This window comes from Boleophthalmus pectinirostris, unplaced genomic scaffold, assembly GCF_026225935.1.
Source record: "Boleophthalmus pectinirostris isolate CB_2022bp ecotype Guang Dong unplaced genomic scaffold, ASM2622593v1 HiC_scaffold_4, whole genome shotgun sequence".
Classification (NCBI taxonomy): Eukaryota; Metazoa; Chordata; class Actinopteri; order Gobiiformes; family Gobiidae; genus Boleophthalmus; species Boleophthalmus pectinirostris.
In genome coordinates, this window is record NW_026571353.1 from 37,679,925 (window position 1) to 37,704,672 (window position 24,748).

General features: G+C 42.9%; 1 protein-coding gene across 2 annotated transcripts in view; it reads right to left on the reverse strand.

Moving 5' to 3' along the window:
• The window catches only part of pcsk5b (proprotein convertase subtilisin/kexin type 5b), an 84,797-nt gene that overhangs the window by 23,871 nt on the left and 36,178 nt on the right, over window positions 1–24,748 (reverse strand). For both annotated transcript variants that reach the window (XM_055161353.1, XM_020926952.2), the window contains exons 6-11: window positions 20,967–21,055; window positions 20,346–20,518; window positions 19,541–19,753; window positions 16,452–16,552; window positions 10,117–10,220; window positions 5,993–6,110 (exon numbers count right to left, since the gene is read on the reverse strand). In XM_055161353.1, coding sequence (XP_055017328.1) covers window positions 5,993–6,110; window positions 10,117–10,220; window positions 16,452–16,552; window positions 19,541–19,753; window positions 20,346–20,518; window positions 20,967–21,055 — 798 coding nt within the window. The remainder of the gene's footprint in view (window positions 1–5,992; window positions 6,111–10,116; window positions 10,221–16,451; window positions 16,553–19,540; window positions 19,754–20,345; window positions 20,519–20,966; window positions 21,056–24,748) is intronic.

The following is a 24,748-nucleotide window of genomic DNA, read 5'->3' on the forward strand; positions in this document are numbered from 1 at the left end:
CGTCATACACAGCAAGAAAGTGGAGTGTTAAAATTGACTTTCACAGAATCAATTTTAACATTTTCTCAGGTTTGTATAATTCCAATCTGTTCTAGAGTTAATTTAACTTTTTGGAAAAGTTAATTAAATAACACTAGACCAAAGTTCCTGTTTAACCCTGAAATCAAGAGTTATATTAATGTTTTGAGAGTAAACAGATAACACTTTGTAGCGTTATCCTGATTTAGCTGAACAACACACAGAGGAGTTTTATTTTTTACACTTGATGAAATTCTGTACAAAACTGGTTCAAACTGGTCTTCTCTCATGGGAGTTTGAAGTGGTGGGTGAGAAGTGCTAAATTAACACTGAGGGAAGTTTAATTAACACTAGGGGAAGTTGAGTTAACACTAGGGGAAGTTGAGTTAACACTAGGGGAAGTTGAATTCACTTCAACCATATCAACTTTGACAAATAACCCCAACTCGAACCCCCATTTAACTTTAAAATTGTTAAAATAACACTTTTTGTGTTAAAACCAACTCAACTAAACAATTTTAACCCTGAAATTTTAACCCTCCAGTTTTTACTGTGTAGGTTATATCTATATAACAGACACATGAAAAATAGGTTTTCTTTTTAGTTTAGTTTTAGTTTATTTGTTTATTCATTAACTACAACTACAACAACTACTACTGCTACTACAACTACAACTACTACTGCTACACTACTACAACTAACTACAACAAACTACTAACTACAACTACAACAACTACTACACAACTACTACAACAACAACTACTACTACAACTACAACAACTACTACAACTACTACTACTACTACTACTACTACTACAACAACTACTACTAACAACAATACTAACTACTACTACTACAACTACTACAACTACACAACTACAACTACTACAACTACAACGACAACTACTACTACTACTACTACAACTACACTACTACACTACTTACAACTACTACTTGTAGTTTAACAACTATTTGTACAGTTGATGTTGTTGTAGTCGTTGTAGTTGTAGTCTGTAGTCGGTGTTGTAGTCTGTTAGTTGTGGTGTTGTAGTTGTAGTCGGTGTTGTAGTCGTGAGTCGGTGTTGTAAGTCGTGTTGTAGTTGTAGTCGGTGTTGTAGTTGTAGTCGGTGTTGTAGTTGTAGTCGGTGTTGTAGTTGTAGTCGGTGTTGTAGTTGTAGTTGGTGTTGTAGTTTGTTGTAGTCGTGTGTGTTGTAGTCGGTTTGTAGTTGTGTAGTCGTGTTGTAGTGTAGTCGGTGTTGTAGTTGTAGTCGGTGTTGTAGTTGTAGTCGGTGTTGTAGTCGGTGTTGTAGTCGGTGTTGTAGTTGTAGTCGGTGTTGTAGTTGTAGTCGGTGTTGTAGTTGTAGTCGGTGTTGTAGTCGGTGTTGTAGTCGGTGTTTGTAGTCGGTGTTGTAGTTGTAGTCGGTGTTGTAGTTGTAGTCGGTGTTGTAGTTGTAGTTGTAGTCGGTGTTGTAGTTGTAGTCGGTGTTGTAGTTGTAGTCGGTGTTGTAGTTGTAGTCGGTGTTGTAGTCGGTGTTGTAGTTGTAGTTGTAGTTGCGGTGTTGTAGTTGTAGTCGGTGTTGTAGTTGTAGTCGGTGTTGTAGTTGTAGTCGGTGTTGTAGTTGTAGTTGTTGTAGTTGTAGTCGGTTTGTAGTCGGTAGTCGGTGTTGTAGTCGGTGTTGTAGTTGTAGTCGGTGTTGTAGTCGGTGTTGTTGTAGTCGTCGGTGTTGTAGTCGTGTTGGTGTGTAGTCGGTGTTGTAGTCGTGTTGTAGTCGTAGTGTGTGTAGTTGTAGTCGGTGTTGTAGTCGGTGTGTAGTCGGTGTTGTAGTCGTGTTGTAGTTGTAGTCGGTGTTGTAGTTGTGTCGGTGTTGTAGTTGTAGTCGGTGTTGTAGTTGTAGTTGTAGTCGTGTTGTAGTTGTAGTCGGTGTTGTAGTTGTAGTCGGTGTTGTAGTTGTAGTCGGTGTTGTAGTTGTAGTCGTGTAGTTGTAGTCGGTGTTGTAGTTGTAGTCGGTGTTGTAGTTGTAGTCGGTGTTGTAGTTGTAGTTGTGAGTTGTAGTCGGTGTTGTAGTTGTAGTCGGTGTGTTGTAGTTGTAGTCGGTTTGTAGTCGGTGTTTGTAGTTGTAGTCGGTGTTGTGTTGTGTAGTCGGTGTTGTAGTTGTAGTCGGTGTTGTTGTTGTAGTCGGTAGTCGGTGTTGTAGTCGGTGTTGTAGTCGGTGTTGTAGTCGTGTTGTAGTTGTAGTCGTGTGTGTTGTAGTCGGTGTTGTAGTTGTAGTCGTGTTGTTGTAGTTGTAGTCGGTGTTGTAGTCGTAGTCGGTGTTGTAGTTGTAGTCGGTGTTGTAGTTGTAGTCGGTGTTGTAGTTGTAGTCGGTGTTGTAGTTGTAGTCGGTGTTGTAGTTGTAGTTGTAGTCGGTGTTGTAGTTGTAGTCGGTGTTGTAGTTGTAGTCGGTGTTGTAGTTGGTGTTGTAGTTGTAGTCGGTGTTGTAGTTGTAGTCGGTGTTGTAGTAGTTGTAGTCGGTGTTGTAGTTGTAGTCGTGTTGTTGTAGTTGTAGTCAGTGTTGTAGTTGTAGTCGGTGTTGTAGTTTGTAGTCGTGTTGTAGTTGTAGTCGTGGTGTAGTTGTAGTTGTAGTCGGTGTTGTAGTTGTAGTCGGTGTTGTAGTTGTAGTCGGTGTTGTAGTCGTGTTGTTGTAGTTGTAGTCGGTGTTGTAGTTGTAGTCGGTGTTGTAGTTGTAGTCGTGTTGTAGTCGGTGTTGTAGTTGTAGTCGGTGTTGTAGTTGTAGTCAGTGTGTTGTAGTTGTAGTTGTAGTCGGTGTTGTAGTTGTAGTCGGTGTTGTAGTTGTAGTCGGTGTTGTAGTTGTAGTCGGTGTTGTAGTTGTAGTCAGTGTTGTAGTTGTAGTTGTAGTCGGTGTTGTAGTCGGTGTAGTCGGTGTTGTAGTCGGTGTAGTCGGTGTTGTAGTTGTTGTAGTTGTAGTTGTAGTCGGTGTTGTAGTTGTAGTCGGTGTTGTAGTTGTAGTCGGTGTTGTTGTAGTTGTAGTCGGTGTTGTAGTTGTAGTCAGTGTTGTGTAGTTGTAGTCGGTGTTGTAGTTGTAGTCAGTGTTGTAGTTGTAGTCAGTGTTGTAGTTGTAGTCAGTGTTGTAGTCGGTGTTGTAGTTGTAGTCGGTGTTGTAGTCGGTGTTGTAGTCGGTGTTGTGGTTGTAGTCGGTGTTGTAGTTGTAGTGTAGTCGTGTTGTAGTCGTGTGTTGTAGTTGTGTAGTCGGTGTTGTAGTTGTAGTCGCGTGTTGTAGTTGTAGTTGTAGTTGTAGTCGGTGTTGTAGTTGTAGTCGTCGGTGTTGTAAGTTGTAGTCGGTGTTGTAGTTGTAGTTGTAGTTGTAGTTGTAGTCGGTGTTGTGTAGTTGTAGTCGGTGTTGTAGTTGTAGTTGTAGTTGTAGTCGTTGTAGTTGTAGTCGGTGTTGTAGTTGTAGTCGGTGTTGTAGTTGTAGTCGGTGTTGTAGTCGGTGTTGTAGTCGGTGTTGTGAGTTGTAGTCGGTGTTGTAGCGTAGTTGTAGTCGGTGTTGTAGTTGTAGTCAGTGTTGTAGTTGTAGTCGTGTTGTAGTTGTAGTTGTAGTCGGTGTTGTAGTCGGTGTAGTCGGTGTTGTAGTTGTAGTCGGTGTTGTAGTTGTAGTCGGTGTTGTAGTGTTCGGTGTTGTAGTGTGTTGTAGTCGGTGTTGTAGTCGTGTTGTAGTTGTAGTCGGTGTTGTAGTTGTAGTCGTGTGTTGTAGTTGTAGTCGGTGTTGTAGTCGTGTAGTCGTGTGTAGTTGTAGTCGGTGTAGTCGGTGTAGTTGTAGTTGTAGTGTCGGTGTTGTAGTTGTAGTTGTCGGTGTTGTAGTGTAGTCGGTGTTGTAGTCGGTGTTGTAGTGTGTAGTGTGTAGTCGGTGGTGTTGTAGTTGTAGTCGGTGTTGTAGTCGGTGTTGTAGTCGGTGTTGTAGTTGTAGTTGTGTCGGTAGTTGTGTAGTTCGGTGTTGTAGTTGTAGTCGGTGTTGTAGTTTGTAGTCGGTGTTTGTTAGTTGTAGTCGGTGTTGTAGTTGTAGTCGGTGTTGTAGTTGTAGTCGGTGTTGTAGTTGTAGTCGGTGTTTGTAGTTGTAGTCGTGTAGTCGTGTTGTAGTTGTAGTCGGTGTTAGTGTAGTCGGTGTTGTGTTGTAGTCGTAGTTGTAGTCGGTGTTGTAGTTGTAGTCGGTGTTGTAGTTGTAGTCGTGTTGTAGTTGTAGTCGTGTTGTAGTTGTAGTCGTGTTGTAGTCGTAGTCGGTGTGTAGTTGTAGTAGTTGTAGTCGGTGTTGTAGTTGTAGTCGGTGTTGTTGTAGTCGGTGTAGTGTAGTCGGTGTTGTAGTTGTAGTCGGTGTTGTAGTTGTAGTCGGTGTGTAGTTGTAGTCGTAGTAGTCGGTGTTGTAGTCGTAGTCGGTGTTGTAGTCGTAGTCGGTGTTGTTGTCGTAGTTGTGTAGTCGGTGTTGTAGTTGTAGTTGGTGTGTGTGGTAGTGGTGTTGTAGTTGTAGTCGGTGTTGTAGTTGTAGTCGTGTAGTCGGTGTGTAGTGTAGGTGTTGTAGTTGTAGTTGTAGTTAGTTGTGAGCTGTAAGCCGTGCAGCACATCCTCCAGACATCGGTCACATGGAGCTGCACAGACTGATGAGGCCGGAGAGCAGAGCAGAGCGGAGCGGAGCCAGGGTCCTGCACACTGCTCCAGCTGCACCAGAGCCAGGGCCCTGCACACCGCTCCAGCTGCACCACAACAACAAGCTGCGGCTGTGAGAAGCACTGTGCCAGAACTAATGCTTGGCCTGTGTCACGGTGCAGCTTGCACAACTGCTCTCACAAACACAGAGGCACATTTCACCAAAGGAACAGGCTTTACAGTGAGACAGGCCTGAACATTATCTAGTCCCTTTAGTAGTTTTAAAGTGTATATGACAGGTTAGAAGAATAATATTTAGGATCATTTTCTGACATAATGGAAACACAGCCTGTCATTTTGCACAATAGTCATGATTAGACGAGCACACAGGCGTAACACAATACTCTTCACACTGAAAGCGTTTACATGCACATCAGTATCCCGCTTATTATGGTTTTTAGAGTATCCTGGTTTCGTCGTGGTGCATGTAAACGCACTATCCCGGTTTCATTATCCCGAATAAGGCTGTGTCCCGGATATGAGAATCCAGGATACTAGGGATGTAACAATATCTGAAATATCGTGATATCATATCGTCAAATTTCTCACAATTATACTGTGGAGCCTCACAATTTATCAAATTTCAAGTCTCTTTGCTTAAATTAAGAGTTATGGTGCAGCAACAGCTTAAAAAAAGACAGAGAGAACTACATAAACTCTTTCTGTACTGCGCGGACACCGCCGTCCTCCCGTGCGCCGCATGTCGACCGAATTTTCTCGCGATTCCTCCTGTGCGCCTCTAAACCAGAACTAACACCAGAACTAACACCAGGACTAAACCAGGACTAAACCAGGACTAACACCAGAACTAACACCAGGACTAAATAATATGACACCTAACAGTAGGTGGACATAATCTAAGATGATCTCATATAAAAATCATTTCTCTATCAATAATATTTTTAATATGGTTAATGAAAGACTGAGCTTGTTATTGTCTTTACGCAGACAAAACATTTTATGTTAAGATCCTCGTCTTTGCTTCTCTACACAAAACAGTTTCTTATTCATGGAGACTTTGAAGAGAACAATTTGAAGAGAACAAACAGGAATTTTCAGGATGTGGTCGCTACGTTCATGTAGTTTTAAAAGCAAGACAATATCAAGTAATCCAAAGTATTCAGATTAAGATTTTAAGTAATTTAATGGATTATGTTACAAACTACATTTTGGTGTATGTAATCTGTAATCTGTAATCTGTAGGGGAAAGCATTTTAAAAGTCACCTTCCCAACACTGCTGACACTGTTCAGAGAGACTGAAAGAGAAAGGTGCATACTTCATCTGTCTGTCCGCGCTCTCCACACACACGTGCTGCGCCGGGACCTGCTTCCACCGCTCCGCCTCCTTCACCATGGCCTCCGCGTCCATCAGGCCGAAGCCGTACAGGTGACTCACTGCAGCACACAACAGCAAAACATCTCAACATTTCAAGATTACGGACAATATGAAACACAGCAGGGGGTGGCAGAGGCTCAGAGGAGGATTCATCCACTAATCTGTTCAATTCCAGCTGTGTACAGTTGTGCCGTTGGGCAAAGAGTCTGTGTGGTGAGTGAGGGTTAAGAGGCGGATGGAGAGGCTGTTGGCAGATACTTTTACAGTGCCAGGGCAGATGTGGTCTCTCCATCTGTCTCCCCCATCCCTCTCTCTCTCTCTCTTCTCCCTGTTCCTCTCTCTCCTCTCATCCCTGTCTCTCCTGCGTCCCTCTCTGTCTCTCTCCTGTCCTCTTCTCTCCCATCCCCCTCGCTCTCTCTATCCCATCCCTTTTCCGTCCTTCTGTCTCTCCCCCCTCGACCGTCTCTCTCTCTCTCTCTCCTCCTCTCTCTCTCTCTTTCCCTCACCCCTCTCCTTCTATAGCTCATCTCTCTTTCCTCTCTCTTTCCCTCATCTCTCTCCTTTTGTCTCTCTCTCTCTCTGTCCCCCCCGCCCCTCCTGTCCCTCTCTTTCCCTAAAGACTGACTTACTTACTCACTCTCTCTTTCTTTCTCTCTCCCCTGTCTCTCCCGTCCGTCTCTCTTTCCCTCACCCCCTCTCCTTCCATCTCTCTCTCTGTCCCTCTCTCTCCATCTCTCTCTCTTTCCCTCATCCTCTCCTTCTCTCTCTCTCTCTGTCCCCCTCCCGTCCCTCTCTCTCTCTCCCTCTCTCCTCTCTCCCCTCTCTCTCTGTCCCTCCTCTCTCTCCGTCCTCCTCCCTGTCCCTCTCCCCTCTCCCTCCCGCCGCTCTTCAATCCCCTCTCTCCTCGTCCCTTTCTCTCCCCTGTTTCTCTCTCCTCGTCCTTCTCTCCCTCCTTCTCTCCCTCCCTCTCCTCCGTGTCTGTGTTTGGAGGAGACTGGCTGACCCTCACTCGCAGGTTTGCAGCAGCAGCAGCAGCAGCAGCCGCACACGTTATGAAACACTCTGACACACAGCAGCTGCTCAGGTCCATGTCTGACCAAACCCAGTCTGGACTCTCTGCTCTCTGCGACTCCAAGTCCGTTTCTTTCTTCCCGTTAAAGAACCACATCGGGTCATTTTCTGATCTCTGTTATAATGTTGTTTCCTCATCACAAACAGACCCGGAGTTGTGTTTTGTTTCATTCCCATGTTTAACGCACAAACCCTGCAGATTTACGCCAAGCTCTTCCTTCAAACTGAAAACACTCCCACCTTCACCTTATGATGTCATGTGGTAATACGGGAGGTGCTCCACTGTGTTTTTAAACTCCACACATCTTCACTAGAATCATATGGATGATTTGAACCCTGGAATTTCCAATCTCTACTGAAAAAACGACATGACATCACACAGTGGAACAGAGCATCTTGAGCTTTGGAGATGCAGACAGACTCATAATAAAGAGTTACTCAAACAAACGTGAAACAAAACAACTCCGTGTGTGTTTTTGAGGAGGTAACAACATTATAACTAAGCTCACAAGAGTCACAAGAGTCGGTTTTGAGTACAGTTAGAGGAAGATCCTGTATTTAAGCATGACATGTAGTGAGAAACAAGGTCACATGTTTCACTAAAGGAAATACATATGTGCAAAAATGTGTAAAAATGTGTTAGAATAACCAAGAAATCTTCCATGAACTATAAAAGCTCGTGCAGTCAAATGCCCCTTGCCCCTGACACCGCACTGAGTAGACATTTACAGTCACATTTTAGCACTTTTAGCACTTTCCTGATGCATCAACACTGATACTTTGCAGTGACATCTCGCTGGGGGGGTCCTACATGTGTCTCTATAGTGGAATGGTAAGCAGTTCCCATGGTGACACAATGCACACAGTAGCAATAACTACCACAAATGTTTTAAGATTGTCTAAAAAGCAAGACAAAAACTCAAAATTCAACAAAAAAATTGCGTGTGACGAACTGAAATGTAAAAACTGTTGTAGGTTCCAACTTAAGGCGACGTTCAGACTGCAGGGCTTAATGTTCAATTAATATAAATTTTTTGGTGAAATCTTATTTTTTTGCGAGGTCGTTCACATTAAATGCAACTTGTATGTGATCTCCAGTGTGAACTTTAAACACCCCAAAAGTGTCCCACATGCGCATCAGAAGACACAACGACACCACACACAGCAAACGTGCTCAGTGTTTAGGGAAGTCGCCTAAACGCTGAGCTTGTCTCCCAAAATACGGTCCAGTTCTTGGCAAAATGGACAGGTTACACGTCCATGGCCTCTTCGTTCGTTTAGCCTCCTTGTATTTGTCTCGCAGGCTCTTTATTTTCACTGACACTGGAGCCAGGACCGTCTGCATTTCTTTGGCAGTCATTTCAAAACCCGCCCGGTTCCGATAAGACTCCTCCAATTTGTCCTGAACACAGTGATCCTCCCAAATATTAATAAACTCGCTAACCTCGCTTTCCCTCCAGTGATTAGACTCTGAGCCTGACGTGTAGGTGGGATGAATGTGACCTGTCCGTTCAGACTGAAGTTGAAGCCAAAAATCAGATATTTATCGGTTTTAGGAGCACATATCCAAGTGGTCTGAGTCACATTTGAAAAAAATCGGATCTGTGTCATTCATTAAGGCTACGTTCAGACTGCAGGGCTTAACGCTCAATTCCGATTTTTTTGTGAAATCCGATGTTTTTGCGAGGTCGTTCACATTTCCAGTTAAATGTGACTTGTATGTGACTCCAGTGTGAACAGTAAACGGCCCGAAAGTGTCCCACATGTGCACTGGAGACACGACGACGTCAACCGCAGCGAGCGTCTCTGTGTTTACGGAAGTTGTCCAAACATGGACGTGAGCATTGAGCACCTGGAGATTTTAAAGTTCCTCTCGTACCGGAGCCAGAACATGAACAACTTACTTGTTTTAAGGAGGAGATTGAGAAGGAGAAGGATGAGGTTTTTGGTCGTGGTGTTTTGAGGTTCAGTCTGTTGAAAGGAACGTGTGGATGTGGAGACGGAGCCAAGAGTGGTGAGTGGTGATGTGCTTCACTTCAGTCACACGGAGTTCATTAACAGTTTTCACCTACTTCAGCGCAGAATAGTGACGTTTGTGTCTTGTTGATAACGTGTAGGTGGATGAATGCACTTTGACTGTTCACACTGAAGTCGCATGTCAAAAGATCAGATATGTATCGGTTTCAGGAGCACATATCCAAGTGACCTGGGTCGTATTTGGAAAAATTGGATCTGTGTCGTTCAGACTGTCATTAAAAGATCAGATACAGGTCACATAGAGGCCAAAAAATCGGATTTGGGTCACTTCAGGCTGCAGACTGAACGTAGCCTTAGAGCCTGTTTACACAAGAACGCCTGCGGGTAAAAACGACAAAAAAATTTTATTAGAAGTGCCTTTCGTTTAGACGGTGACGGCGTTTTTGTGGCTTAAAAACGCACAAATCTGAAACCACCCTCCAGAGTGGAAAAGTTTAATACGTTCGTACACGTTTACGTCACATACGTCACCACTGAGCCGCCTGGCATACATACCAAATCGAATTCCACACACTTTTGCGTCACCGTATGCACGCAGATTTCTTCTCGAAAACACTCGTCTAAGCACAGAACAAAAAGCGAAGACGCGACGCCAACTTTCGCGTCTTCTGTTCAAACTGTCATCATAAAAACGTAGCCTAAAAGATCAGATACGGGTCACATAGAACGAAAAAAATCAGATTTGGGTCACTTCAGGCTGCAGTCTGAAAGTCAGGTCTTTATTTTAACACAATCTGACCATAAAGATCCGATTATAGTCCAAAAGGTCTTCAGATCAGACAGAGAAGTGCCTGTAATTAACGTCACGCCCCCAGAGAATGTTGAGGACATCTGCAAAGTATCAATTGTCTAAATATTGTGACTGAGATTAAGCCAAAAGATATTATTTTGTGTCAGCATGGGCGTCTGTACCGAGTGGTTTTGTGAGTTTTGTGTGACATGTGTGTCTGTTTGTACCGTTGTATCCTGCGGCGTTGGTCTTCCAGTCGGGGGCGCTCAAGTGTCCCGCTCTGGACGTCTTTACGATGATGTGCTGCACGTCTCTCCAGGTCAGAAGAGGGCTGCAGGAAACACACTTCATCACGTTTATGTTACAGAGATAAAACTGACTACAGCGATAATGCGTTTCATAAACTGCTTTTCTACCAGAGCCAAAGTCAGAACAAAAAAAACACCACAGCTCAAAGATGGACACAGGTCATGCGGTACAACAGACCCTGTGTTAGTGGTAATAAATGTTCTTGTCAGTAGGGTTGCACTGATCCGCGCCCATCCAGGAAATTCCAGATTCGTAAGATCTTTGGTCGATCTCGATGATAAAGTATCCTGTCGAAAAGGCCTACTCGTCGATTTGAGCTCCCGAGGCAGAAGTTTTGCGGCAGAATACCTACGTTAGATGACTGAATAGTTTGGATTCAATATTGGATTTTATTGTTATCATTTTCATTATATCATATTTTATTTTTGTTTACATGAGTAGAAAATGTTATAACTTTGTTTATAAAGGCGTTGAATAAATAAAATTTAATTGCATGGACTTGTCCCATCGTCAGTAGGGCTGGTATTAGGGTTGGGTCACGTATTTCGTAGGGTGAAATACGCACATGCAGTGGAGCCAGGTCCATAATTTCTGTAAAGTTAAAACACGAACTGTCTCCAACACGACACACGCACAGAACGGACTCACCGTCAGCCACAACATCCTCTGTCGCAGAAAAAAAACATATATTCCACTGAGTCGTGTGCTTTAGTCCGACAAAAGTTGAACCGCATCAGCAGCACAAGAAGTGAGCTGTTTTTACAGTTACACTGTGTCTTACAGTTCATGCAAATTAGCCATGCGGTTTTAAGTTTCATTTCTGTAAAACAAAGAAATGTGCGCCTGAAGCCAAAATGCTGCCAAATTGCAGAAGTACTAGTATTTTTGGGGGGGACCAACTCTCTTACAGTTCGGACTTGTCGTTTTGTTTTGGTCTCCCTTATGAGCGTCACGTGACAGTGGAATGAAACTAATCGAACGTCATCTCCCCAAGAAACATTATAGACACTATTAGATTTAAATCATGATCGCATTAAATTGAAAATACAACCAATTTATATATCAGTAAATTATAATATTATATTAGGTCTTTATGTGCTGCAGATTTTTTTTTTATGACGGTAATGAAACTGATACTGTTAATACGGTACAACGTAATACCGTATTAAAGCCCAACCCTGCTGGGTATCATTAAGAAGTTGCCGATACGATACATACCTCGATACAATACATATGTTTGATACAGTGCACTTTTGATTTGATATGATTCAATCATGGCTGTGACACTAAAAGTCTTTGTTAAACCACTTCTTGTGCAAAGTTCATATGAAACACAAACATTTTAATCAGCAAAATCGTGAAAATGTCAAATGTGTTGCACAAATGAGTTTCCTTCCTCTAAACAAGCAACAAAACTGTAGCTGTAACAAAATAATTTAGTAAAACATACCAAAAAATGCTCTATCTATACTATACTATACTATGATATATCGATACAGCAGCCCACGATATCGATACTGCATCATTACATTAAACAATACGATCTATTATATATATATTTTATATTTTATTTTATATTTTATATTATTTTATATTTTATATATTTATATAATGATTTAATTTATTTATTGTTTTTATCTCTTTTATTTTTGGTACTACTTTTATGTATTGGTTTTATTATTTTTGTTCATTGATTTTATTATTATAATTTTATTTATTGATTCTATTAGTTTCCTCTTGGTTGAAACATAATTCTACTTTTTTTTTATTCTTATTTTTTTAACTAAAACGTTTTAGATTGGTTTGTGAAGCACTTTGGAAACAGTATTGTTTATAAAATGTGCTATACAACTAAAGATGGACTGGACTGAAGTAAATTGCGTAATCCTGTTGACAATTTTGGCCACACAGTTTAATTAATTAAAAAAATATATTTTTGTTGTCATTGCAATTGAACTACAGCCTCTGAAGAGCCGTAACTCACCAGTACTTAACCTCCTTTTTGTTCACACCAAATGTAAACACACGGAAAAAATTCTCTTGCAAGATCTAGTGTCTGGAGCGCTCGTCCTATTCCCGTTTCTTAAATATAGTTATCTTTGTATTTAAACTGGACCTTGATTTAACCACTGAAACGCGAGGAGAACATGCAGACTCCCGCTCCGGAGCCAGATCTGGTGGCTCAGAGGCATCGAGTCTGTTCAGAGCCACATAATAATCTACAGCTCCACATAAAATGAAAAGCCCGTGGTCACAAAGGGAGGTTATGGAAGAGGTTTGAAAGAGCCGATTCAGCGGTAACAGCGTAAAGTGCCCCCGGTGTGAGCGCTCACGTGAAAGGCATTATGGGATGTCAGAGGCATTATGGGATGTCCGCGTCCCTTTGATCTGAGGAGCCGCTCTCAAACAGGAAGTGGGTCAGAGTGTTTCCTGGGACTCCCTTCTCTCTCATCTGCCCACCAGATGCTCCAGGCTCCACCACCCACCCAGCTGTGCACGTACAGTAGGACTGCAAACAGCCCCAAACGGACCTAATTAAAGACTCGAGACGCTGGCATCTCGTGTGGAGGAGCTCTGACTACTTCGGATTAATCCCAGTAATGTGGTTGTGATTATTGGAATTGTTTGGAGAGATATTTCCTCGAGTTCTTAACGAATGATTGAAGTGTCTGAGGTTCAAAACAAAACTCTAAACCTCCCTGAAATGCCTCCCTCGGCTTTTCGCCTACAACTTCTATAGTTCATCCTCGGAAAAAAAGAAAATCAAACATGGAAACAAGAAAATGTAATTAAATTAAAACATGGAAAAACAGAACAAGCTCATTTTTAACATCTTGCAGTGGGTCCAAGCTTATTCCTCACTTACTTTGTGCATAAATTATTAAGCTCTTTTCACGACTTTACATAACTTTTCACAACACCAGAGCCGTGCTGTTAGTGTGCAGCGCGGTAACATGCTGACCACGAGCAGTGTGATAATCCAGAGGAGGAAACAGGCTTATGCGCAGCCTCTGCCCGGTGACACTGAACATTCTGGTGTGAAGGATTTGGAGTGGATTATCAGGTTAAACACACTGACCTGAGAGAAGGAGCAGCTCTGAAGCCTGCGCCACGACTCACAAACCTCTGTCCTCTGAGACACTCACTCGGACTAAAAGTACAGTTTAACCGAGCGGCCGCTTTCATGCTGCTGACATTACAGGAGGCAGACGCTGAACCGAGGAACCAGAGGAACTAGAGGGCATGAACCCACTCACCTTTTAGCTATAAACGTGAACTCACAGTTACAAAACGCTTACATTATTTACTATAAACCACAACACAGCACTCTATTCTCCCTAAATCAGGGATCTCCAACCTGTATCTCTCCACCCCCTTCCAAGTAGTAGAGCCCAACTGATATGGATTTTATTGCGGCCGATATGATACTGATAAAATGGGAGTTGAAGCTGCCGATAGCCGTTATAATCACCGATATATTTAGTGATTTAAAAATTCACTGTAAACTTTGAATTGTTAAAAAAAAATTAGGTTTGGCTCTAGTGGATTTTAAATTGGGTTTATTTAGGCAACATTTATTGTTATTCTGCCTTTTTACGTCGTATTTACAGACAGTAGGTCGGCCTAATGGCATTTTTGCATCACATTCTAGCGAGTAAAGAAAGTCAACTACCACTATTAGCCTTTAGATGTAAATGCTGCGCGTCGCGGTGATTAATTACATGTGTAAATGTCGATCATTCACATCTCTATTCACAGGTCATTTGCATATCAACGCAGGTCCAGTAACAAATATACGGCCAATATAGTCACTTTACAATAGACCAATAGAAAACAGTCTGTTTATGTGCGGGAGCTACAGCAGCTAAACAATGAGAAAGAACAAAAACCAGCTTCAAAACCGACACATTTCCAACACTCACCGCTCACACAGGCTCCTCCTCACATCACAAGTCTGCACTAATAAATGTCCTTTTAATCCAGACTCAAACCGATTGTTCGTAAAAAGAATCTAATCTCAGTGTTTGGATCTGTGTCTGCGAGTGTAAACAAGAGCACGTGACTCTGTGGTGTGTTCAGGGACAGTAGGACACACACACAGACAAATAACACCACAGATAAATACTGATGTGGAGCCACATATTAGGACATTTATCTGTCAGTAAATTGAATTAAATGAACATAATGTAGAGAGTCTAAGCTTTATAATGAGGTATAACATGCCCACGTGAAATATCGACAAGATTTAGGCCGATCGCCGATATGTTTCCAGGAGCCCATATCGGTTGATAATATCGGCAAACCAAAACACCGGTCGGGTCCTACCAAGCAGCTCACCAAGGGATTTCTGAATTCTATGTATTGTGGATAATAAGTCAATTTTGATCAATTACTGATTAATTAATTGTAAATACATAATTTTGATGCCTAACTTGCACTGATAAATGGATAATGGTTTATGCTTTATAAACATCTAACTGTTCCCCATCTGACTCACCGTGGCTCTTATATTTACTCTTAGATTTACTGTTATATTTCTTTGCAACTGCTAACATTGGTAGCTCTCTGGCATTTTTGGTTCGTAAAGGAAGCTCACTGGAGAAAAAGGTGGAGACCTCTGCCCTAAATCCATATCTGATCATTTTTTCATTTTAAATGCATCTCTGCAAACACGGCAAATTTGCTCATATTGTTCATGTGTTTTTCTACAGAGTAAAAAGCTTAAAGCTGGACGTGTTTCCTGTGGTCTGACCTCTGCTGACCTCAGCTGACCCCATGACCTGAGCACAGCCCACACATGTCCCAGTGCGAGCAGACGGTCCTGAACACGCATGGTTTGTTGTTGTAGTGAGATTCACGAACGCTCAGGCTTCAGTTCGACTAAACCTACGACCAGCAGCGAGTCAGTTTGATTGTTTAATGTCAAAGTGTGTCAAAACCGATCGGAACTTAATAAAAAAAATCATTCCACGTAGATATTTCTTACAAATTTCAGCACCCTTTGTGGGCAAAAATATATCCATTCCCCTGGAAGACAGTGTTTGGCCCATGAGCCCATCTTCATGCGCCACTGATGTAGACTGTAGACTGTAGACTACATACTGTCCACTTAGGTCCAGGTCTTGGTGCTCAGCGCTCAAGGCCCTGCAGCAATCCAGTCCAGTGCATTTATAAAGCACATTACATAAACATGGACAGTAAAGTGCTGCGTAATATACTGTATTTTTTGGACTATAAGTCGCACTTTTTTTCATGGTTTGAGGTGTTTCCTGTGACTTGTACTCAGGTGCGACTTATATATTAAAATTTTCAGACTGAAGCCACGAGAGGTTCTAGTCTTGTGTGTCAGTATCTAGCAGTACTATTACTCCTGTACTATTGTCGTTTCACACTCTACTGCGCATGTCTCTTGTACAAAAAGTCACTGTCCTGCAGCAAATAGTGAAATATTCAGCCGAAAACAGTAATCGAGCAGCAGAAAGAAAGTTTGGAGTGAGTGAGAAGCTTGTGAGGGGCTGATGGAAAAGCGAGAATGGAGAACACAGTTTCATGGCAACCGGGCAAGTGCACCATGAAACTTTCCTGGAAGTCACTGGATGATTCGACAAAGCCTGAACTTCAATGACAATCGAAACCATCCTGTCGGGATTCAGAAAGGCTGAAATAATTCTAACTGGAACTGATGCTGAATCTGACGACAGCGACACAGAAGAGGAAGCGGCGCTCTGTTTACCTCATGGATCTATGGTTCTATGGTGCAGAAGTGACACCGAGGACGAAGAATTCAATGGATTTAGTGATTTGGAGTGAGATTGTGAGTTTGGTAAACTTATGTTGTTTATGCTAAAATTATCTGAATAACTTAATATGTTATGTTAACATATTAACCCCTATTCAGCCTGTTGTTCTCTGTTCTGTTTTATTACTATAACTTGACTTTCAAGATGAAATGTTGATTTTATAAAATACATTTCCCCAAAAAGTGCGACTTATAGTCCGGTGCGACTTGTAAATGTTTTTTTCTTCTTCATTGCGCATTTATTGGCTGGTGCGACTTATAGTCCGGAAAATACCGTACATATAAAATACAATAGAAATATAAAATAAAGCTCTATTTAACTCTAGATAACCATTTGGACTCTAGTGCTAAGGTCAAATAACAGCAGCTGCAGCAATAAATAAAAAACACAAATGATAAGACATTATTAAAAGTCATAAGGTGGAGCAGAGTAAAAGTGGAGTCAGATCTTACTTTGCCTCCAGAGCAAGAGCGATGATTGCGGCGGCCATAGGAGCAGAGGCGGACGTCCCGGTGTGACTGTCTGTGCATCTGTGCCTCAGGTCCGTCGTGATCTGCAAAACAAGAGAACACTCAGCTTCATAACAAACATCACATTTCCACGAGTCGTCTTAAAGCTTCAGACTACGTTTATATGACGACGGTCTGAACAGAAGACGCAAAAGTGGCATCGCGTCTTCAGTTTGTATCCCGCGTTTCAATGAGTGTGTTTGCACGCCAGGTTTCTGTGTCCTGTATGTATGTGACATAAACGTGTACGCGACGTGAGCAGATCTAACCAGAGTTTTGCGTCTTGGGCAGTGTGGATGGAAACACTACGGCGAAGTGTAGGAGTGGGCGATATCTCGATATTTTAAATATATCGAGATATTTTTTAAACTTGATATGGATTCTCACATATCGTATATATATATACCAATATTATGTTTGCTTATATTCAGTTCTGATTTCGCCGCTTTGCTCGTTTGCTTTCTCTGTGTGCGGCTTTTATTTTACAGTTAAATTATTATTTATGTAATATGGGATTTTTCGTCATCTTAAATGTGGCAGAAGCACTTTGTTCCTACATGAACTGCCCACCTCTTGCACTTCAAAAAAAAAGACCTTGTGGAATTTGGCATATTTGTTTTTGCAGTAGTTTTTGGGGGGTTATTTTTTCCTGTACAGATATCGAGCTATAACAAAATATATCAATATATATTTTTGCTCCTTGTCACCCAGCCCTAGTGGAGAGTGTTCAACTTTTTCACTCTGGAGGGTGGTTTCAGATTTTTGCGTTTTTAAGCCCCAAAAACACCGTCACCGTCTAAAAAAAAGGCACTTCTCATAAAATATTTTGTCGTTATTACTAGGAATGGGCATGATTAGTCGATTAATCGATAATTGATCATTAAGAATTTCATCGATTACGTTCCTTTTTAATTGACAAACCGAATGTAGGTTGCTGTGCGTCAGCGTATTCTACCGAGTCGTGTCCTTTAGTCCGACAGAACTTGAACCACATCAGCGCACAAGAGCTGTTTTTTTCTTCACTTAGTTTATGCAAATTAGCCATGACGTTTTAAGTTTTGTTTCTGTGAGAGTTGCACAAAGCTGCTTTAAACACTTTCTAATCTCAAACGGGCTGATGTGGCTCTAGAGTGGTTATGGTTTAATATGTCGTAAAGTTGAATTTATTTCTGCAGATTAGTAGTGCAGATAGTAATAATAACGATGATAATTTTAATATAAAAACGTTGATGATTAATCGAAAATCGAACGTTAATTTTTCCAACGATCGATTAAGAAAAATGAATCGAATGCCCATCCCTAGTTGTTACCCGTGAGCGTTCTCGTGTAAACAGGCCTCAAGTTTGGATCTCTTCAAACATGTTCAATAATCTAAAGAGATTCTTTTGGCAAACTGTATTTCTGTTTTTCTTCCCAAACATGAAGGCACCTGGATGTGTTGGAATCTGCACTCTGATTTTAAAAACATAAATTCCCCAAATCAAATCTCACGACTATAGAAAGCAAGATACGCGTTATTTATTTGGTCTTAATTGCGGAGTGAATGGTGACAGAGGACGAGGAGCGGCGGGGCAGACGTGCAGCCGGAGCGGTGAGTCTGAGCGTGTAGACAAAGTGCCTCAGACAGATTGACTGACACCGAGCCAAGAAGAGCTTGGAGCACTTCCCGTCTGACTCCCCTGAGGAACAAGAGAAAGAGGGAGGACGAGAGAGGGGGAGGGAAGGAGAGGAAGGGGGGGAAGAGAGAGGGAGAGAAAGGGGGGAGGTAGAGAAGGAGGAAAGAGGAGAGAGTGGGGGATGGAGAGAGTTAAAGAGAGAGAGTAAGAGGGAAAGAGAAGGGAGTGAGAGTGAGAGAGTGAGAGGAGGGAGGAGAGCGTGAGGAGGATTATGGACACAAACGCAGGTCGTCTGAAACAGTTTAAGTCCACGGGGAGAGGTTCGATCAGACATTTAGATGGACGAGGCTCGGACAGACTGAGGAGTTTGTCGTATCACCATGGAGAATTTAGCAAAACTGAGAGAGAAAACGAGGCTCCAGGGCCACGCTCTAAAAACAAAGACGTCCACCTCTGCAACTAAACATCAGAGAGGACTGTCAGGTGAAGCTGCTCCGGTGATTTTACTGTGACACTAGTAAATCTGAGATGATCTACACAGGTGTTTCCTTGTACAGAAGAGACTGGTTCATTCCGTTTACAGGATTTAAAAAGTCCATCTTAAAAACAATTTGTATGGCATGTAGCTTTAGATTAGCCAGGCTGGTGCCACCTAGTGCCTCTGCTCATTTTCATTTCTCTCCAGCGACTAGGTCAGGAATCAAAATACACTAGAGGGTTCGCAAAAACCCTGGAAGTGCGAGTTCGGGCACCAGCCAATCAGCGAAGAGACAGAGATTCTGTGTTGGCAACGATTCCCGAGGTCGAGGATTTAAAGCCGGAACAAAGAGAATGTTTGGTGAATTTTATCGAGGGGAAAGATGTTATTGTCCTTCTTCCTATGGGATTTGGGAAAAGTTTAATATACCAGTTTGTCCCGTTAGCGACGCATTACATACATCACGACCAAATAGTAGCGATTGGTTAAATAAAAAAAGTACTCGCCTACTGTCGAGCGAATGAATTCTAACTCTGAGAGGCCAGACGGTTTCTATGAAGTGAAACCAGCTGATGAATCAGACAAGCTTTAGATTATATTTAATAAAAAATAAATAAAAAAATGAAGTGAGAAGCTAAACGTCAACAGTGTTTGTTCTTTAATAAACCTTTTGTGCAGGTTTCAGCACAGTTTGACAGTTATCATGCAGTTGTCAATAATGAAGAACATTCTCCATAACTATGTCCACTTGTATTAAGAATAGTTATGAATATTCTAGTGCATGTTTAACACCGAATCATTCAGGAGGCACTGGTTTGTCGCGTGAGGATTGTTTATGTTTGTTTATCAAGCCGAATCTGTTCTGGGATCCAGGACACTGCACTGATGTAATGTCAACACTAAATGTTGTAATGTAAAACACTAAAAGCACATCTTACGATCTTGCGGTCGTAGTTCTCCCCGCTGCTGTAGGTGGTGGTGAGGGTGGAGGAACACTCCTCCAGGTACCAGGGCTTGCGGCCGCTCTCGGCGGTGCTGGAGATGGAGATGGTGTAGATGGAGTTGGTGTATCCGTCACAGGAGCAGTGGTCTCGACTGCGCCCGCCGTTTCCTGACGCCCAAACGAAGATGGAGCCGCGGCCCTTCCTCCCCTAAACACACCATCAGTGAGATCATGAGTGTGAACTAATCCTCCGCAGGAACACACTGCCAATGTAACAGTTTAACAATCTGTGTCAGGAAATGTTGAGTTATTACAGCAGGTACGTGCAAGTAAAGCCGAGCTCTTCATGTCCCAGGCACCTTTTATTTATTATGAATCACAATAAGAAATGGCAAAAACCTGTGAACACTCAGAAGAGCCAAAAACAATACAACAGTATGAGATCTGCCTATACTGCAGGAGTCCACAGGGACAGTCCAGGTTTTTATGTTACAGCTGGTGAGTCCGGGAAGCAGTCCAGACCTGGAGCAGAGCAGTGCACATATGCCTGAGCGCGAGTGTTTGGGAGGAAACCTGGCAGCAAAGTATTAGACTGTTAGAGGACACTGCTGAGGACACACTGTCGGGGACACACTGTCGGGGACACACTGTCGGGGACACACTGTCGGGGACACACTGTCGGGGACACACTGTCGGGGACACACTGTCGGGGACACACTGTGGGACATGTGAGTGTGATGTGAGCGTCTCATACTTTTAAAAGGAGCTACATGAATAAAGATTATTCTGATCATGATTACCATGCGTATGCCGGTCTCAAAGGCCTGCCGTGCGAGAGAGGCGGGTCCGTCCACAGTCTTGCCGTCGTCGTCCGGGCCCCAGCTGGCGCTGTAGATGTCGATGTGTTGAGGGTGGAGGCTCAGGGACTTGGCCTCCACCATGTCAGTCACATCACCGTCCAGCATCCGCACACCTGCCACAGAAACACAAAAACACACAGGCCTCTGTGAGCTTTTCAGGAGCTACTTTATGTTTTTTTTTTATGTATTCCATAATATTACACCATCTGTGTCCTCAGACATGAAGTAAAAAGAGGTAAAATAACTAAGCCCCATTGATATTTTAGAATATTTTTGATTTATTTGATGAAACCCGTCTAAACTCTACGAGACAGGGTCAAGGGAATTTAAAGGATTCATAAAAAACAGTGGTATTTCATTATATATGTCCAGTATCAGCAGTTTTTGTAAATGGGTAATTCTAACACAACTGCAGCGAGTGCCCACATCTTTGCCTCCAGAGCCCTGCCCAGCGACCGCAGAGGAAAATGTCCTGCTCAGGGGCACGACAACAGTACACACTTGGTGATGTTTGAACCATTAACTCAAACCACTGTCCCTGTGAAGGTAAACGTCACATACCTCCAATTCTGGCGTTGTAAGCGATTCCCACAATGCAATGGGAGTTGTTTGCAGCTGCAGCGACTTCACCAGCGCATCTCGTCCCGTGTCTGAGGAGAAACAGAGGAGGAACATGTCGTTTATTATGAGTCTGGCCCTTGAACGGTGTTTACTTTTGACTGAATTGAATTTTCTTGATTAAGTTTTACTGTGGAGATTAAAACTGTAGACCGCATTTAGTCGTCGTTTTTCTAATGGACCATATATATTTTGGTGAAAAAAATTAGGTTCAATTGAGGGCAAACTTTAGAATTTAAAAAAATTGATTTAAGACTTAGTGGAGGTTTGATGAAATGTTTGATGAAAATGGTCATTCCTGAGTCAATCCTCTGGAGATGTTTTGTGTCAGTGTCAGTCCAGGGGGGCATTCCAGCCGCGGTGACAATGGCGGCCGAGCCCAGTGCAAACAAACATCGTCCTCCTCCTCAGATCAGCACAGACTCACACATCTGTCCATGTGCCTGAATGAACATGTCCATAACATTCTGCAGTATTTACAGCAGCTCCTGTGCACTGGAGATCTGCCCACCAAGACTAAAGGTGACCACACACTACAAGAGAACGTGCCCGACTAAAGCTGCGATTTACTTCTCCACGGGTTTGAGGAGGTGTGACCCGACTTTGTGTCTTCTTATGAGATTTTGAAGCTGCTCATGTATTCGTGTCAGTGTGACTCTGAGCTGCTCTGTCAGATCATAACCACCAAACATCAACAATACTACGATAAAACAAAGCATCAGGGACAGATGGAGTGACAGACGCAGAAGAATAGATTAGAATATCTTCATTTGCCATTGTAACAGATACAACAAAATTTAAGTGCAGTCCTTATAACAACCGAAATATCATGATATTGTATCGTCAAAGTTCTCACAATAATATCGTGGACCATCACAATATATCAAATTACAAGTCTCTTTGCTTAAATTAAGAGTTATGGTGCAGCAATAGATAAAAAAAAGACAGAGGGAACTACATCGACCATGATCCTTTGCTCTTTTAGTGCAGACTACAAGAAGAAATAACAGTTCTAAGAACTGTTGGCAGGATGACAGCGCCATCTGCAGTGCCCACGGGACTATAAACCGGGATGAGGGGCTTTTTTACTCACACACACCTGGGATACTGTCCTGAGGAAGTGGGACTGCAGATGGCGCTGTCGTCCTGCCTCCACCGGTAGGAAGACAGCGCTAAAACCTGTTTACATCAGCTGAGTGACACGTCACAGCAACATCATGTGACCACTCTGTAGAAGACCACTAGTGAGCAGTCGAAACTGTCAGGTATGAAAACAAACTCTTGGTCTGTAAAAAAAAAAACTAATAACATAAAATATCGGAAGACCAAATGAACCTCATTGGACTGTTCCTCATTCCTTCTCCATTTCATGACTGCCTGATTCAATCAGCCAGTTTCACTTCATTTCACTTCGCAGAAACCGTCTGACCTCACAGTTAGGATTTCATTCACTCGACAGTAGGTGAGTATTTTTTTATCATTTAACCAACTGTCGCTATTTGGTCGTGATGTAATGCGCCGCCAACGGGGCTAATTATATTAAGTTTCCCCAAATCCTGTAGGAAGAAGGACAATAACGTCTTTCCCCTTGATAAAATTCACTAAACATTCTCCTTGTTCCGCCTTTAAATCCTCAATCTCGGGAATCGTTGACAACACTGAATACATGTCTCTTCGCTGATTGTCTGGTGTCCGAACTTGCACTTCCGGGGTTTTTGTGAACCGTCTAGTGTATTCTGATTCCTGACCTAGTCAGTGGAGAGAAATGAAATTGAGCGGAGACACTAGGTGGCGCCAAACTGGCAATTTTCATGAGGAGTACTCCCTTAAAATAAACCCTGCCAAAGAAATCAGCTCCTAAAATCAACCACAAGAGGTTAAAAGGTTTAAATTGATATTCATTTATAAAGTCTAACTGTGTGTAAATGGCACAAGCATCAGCCTAAATAATGATCATGGGGTCCGCTTTGGTTATTCCTCTGAAAGGGTTTAATCATAAATATATTTTTGTGTATGCTCTTAAACGTGCTTTGGTTATACGGACAGGAGACACAGTGAAGGGTTAAGCTCAGGCCCAAACAGCTGGATCTGCGTCTGAACCTCTGGAGCAGACTTCACTCAATAAAATGGTCTGCTTCCCTCCTCTGCACATCTGCGCCTCAGTCTCACAGCAAACTCTGCCCTCACAGGAACAGCAGAGTCCTCAGACCGAACGTGATGTGAGCGCACGTCAGAGGCCAGATGCACAGAACACGATTCATTCAATAAAACAGAACTGAACGAGAACAAGAACTTAATTTGAGGTTTCAGCGACGTGTTGGTGAGCACAAGAGCCACGACGTCAGACTCTGGAGTGAACCAAAGCTCTAGACAAACCAGCAGAGTGACTGAGAATAAAGAGACAGGAGATAAGTTTACTTAAGTCTACGAAACAAAATGAAAATGTGTGACCTTTCAAAATCTGTGTATCATAAGAAAACAAAAAAATAACAGTTTTCTTCATTATTTGTCTCTAAAACCAAACTGAAAAAACAGATAATGATTCGTTTTTTCAGTCGATTTTGTGTTTAAATGAAGAATGGAAAAAAACTGAACCAGACCGGGACCGAGACCAGGACCAGGACTTAGACTGGGACTAGACCAGGACTGAGATCGGGACCAGACCAGGACCAGGCCGTGATTGAGACCAGAACTGAGAATGTGCCTGAGACCGGGACCAGACTGGGACCAGACCAGGACTGAGATCAGGACCAGACTAGGACCAGGCCGTGATTGAAACCGGGATTGAGACGGGGACTGAGACCAGGCCTAAGACCGGGCCTGAGACTGGGACCAGACTGGGACCAGGACTTAGACTGGGACCAGACCAGGACTGAGATAGGGACCAGACCAGGACCAGGCCGTGATTGAGACCGGGACTGAGACCGGGACTGAGACTGAGACTGAGACCGGGATTGAGATCGGGACCAGACCAGGACTGAAAACGGTTTAGTCCTGGTTTAGTCCTGGTTTAGTCCTGGTTTAGTCCTGGTTTAGTCCTGGTTCAGTCCTGGTTCATGCTGTGCAAAAGTCCGGTATCGCAGTTCAAGTCACGGAAACGGAAAATGTCCATTATCTGTTTTTTCCATTTCTCATTTAAACACAAAATCGAAAAATGAAAAAATAAAATCAGTATCTGTTTTTTCATTTTGGTTTTTGGAGACAAATAATGAAGAAAACTGTTATTTTTTTCATTTTCATATTTTCGGTTTTATATTGAAAAACGAATAAACGAATGACACACGGATTCTTCACATAACCACTTTCATAAACCCAGTCTAAACTCCAGCAGGTTGTGGTGTGAGTTTGTTATGAATTGGAATCATGAGGAGACGGCATCAGTAAAACTTTCCTCGTCTCAGTTTACATTTCTGAGTTATCATATCTGTGCGCTCTGTCTCTTTAAGTGGATGCACTACCAGCCGGGACTGAGCCGGTGCCAAAACTCTGAGCCAAACTGGCACCGCAGCCCCACAGCCCCACAGCCCCACAGCCTCAGAGCCTCAGAGCCTCAGAGCCTCAGAGCCTCAGAGCCTCAGAGCCTCAGAGCCTCAGAACCTCAGAGCCTCAGAGCCTCAGAGCCTCAGAGCCTCAGAGCCTCAGAGCCTCAGAGCCTCAGAGCCTCAGAGCCTCAGAGCCTCAGAGCCTCAGAGCCCAGAGCCCCAGAGCCCCAGAGCCTCAGAGCC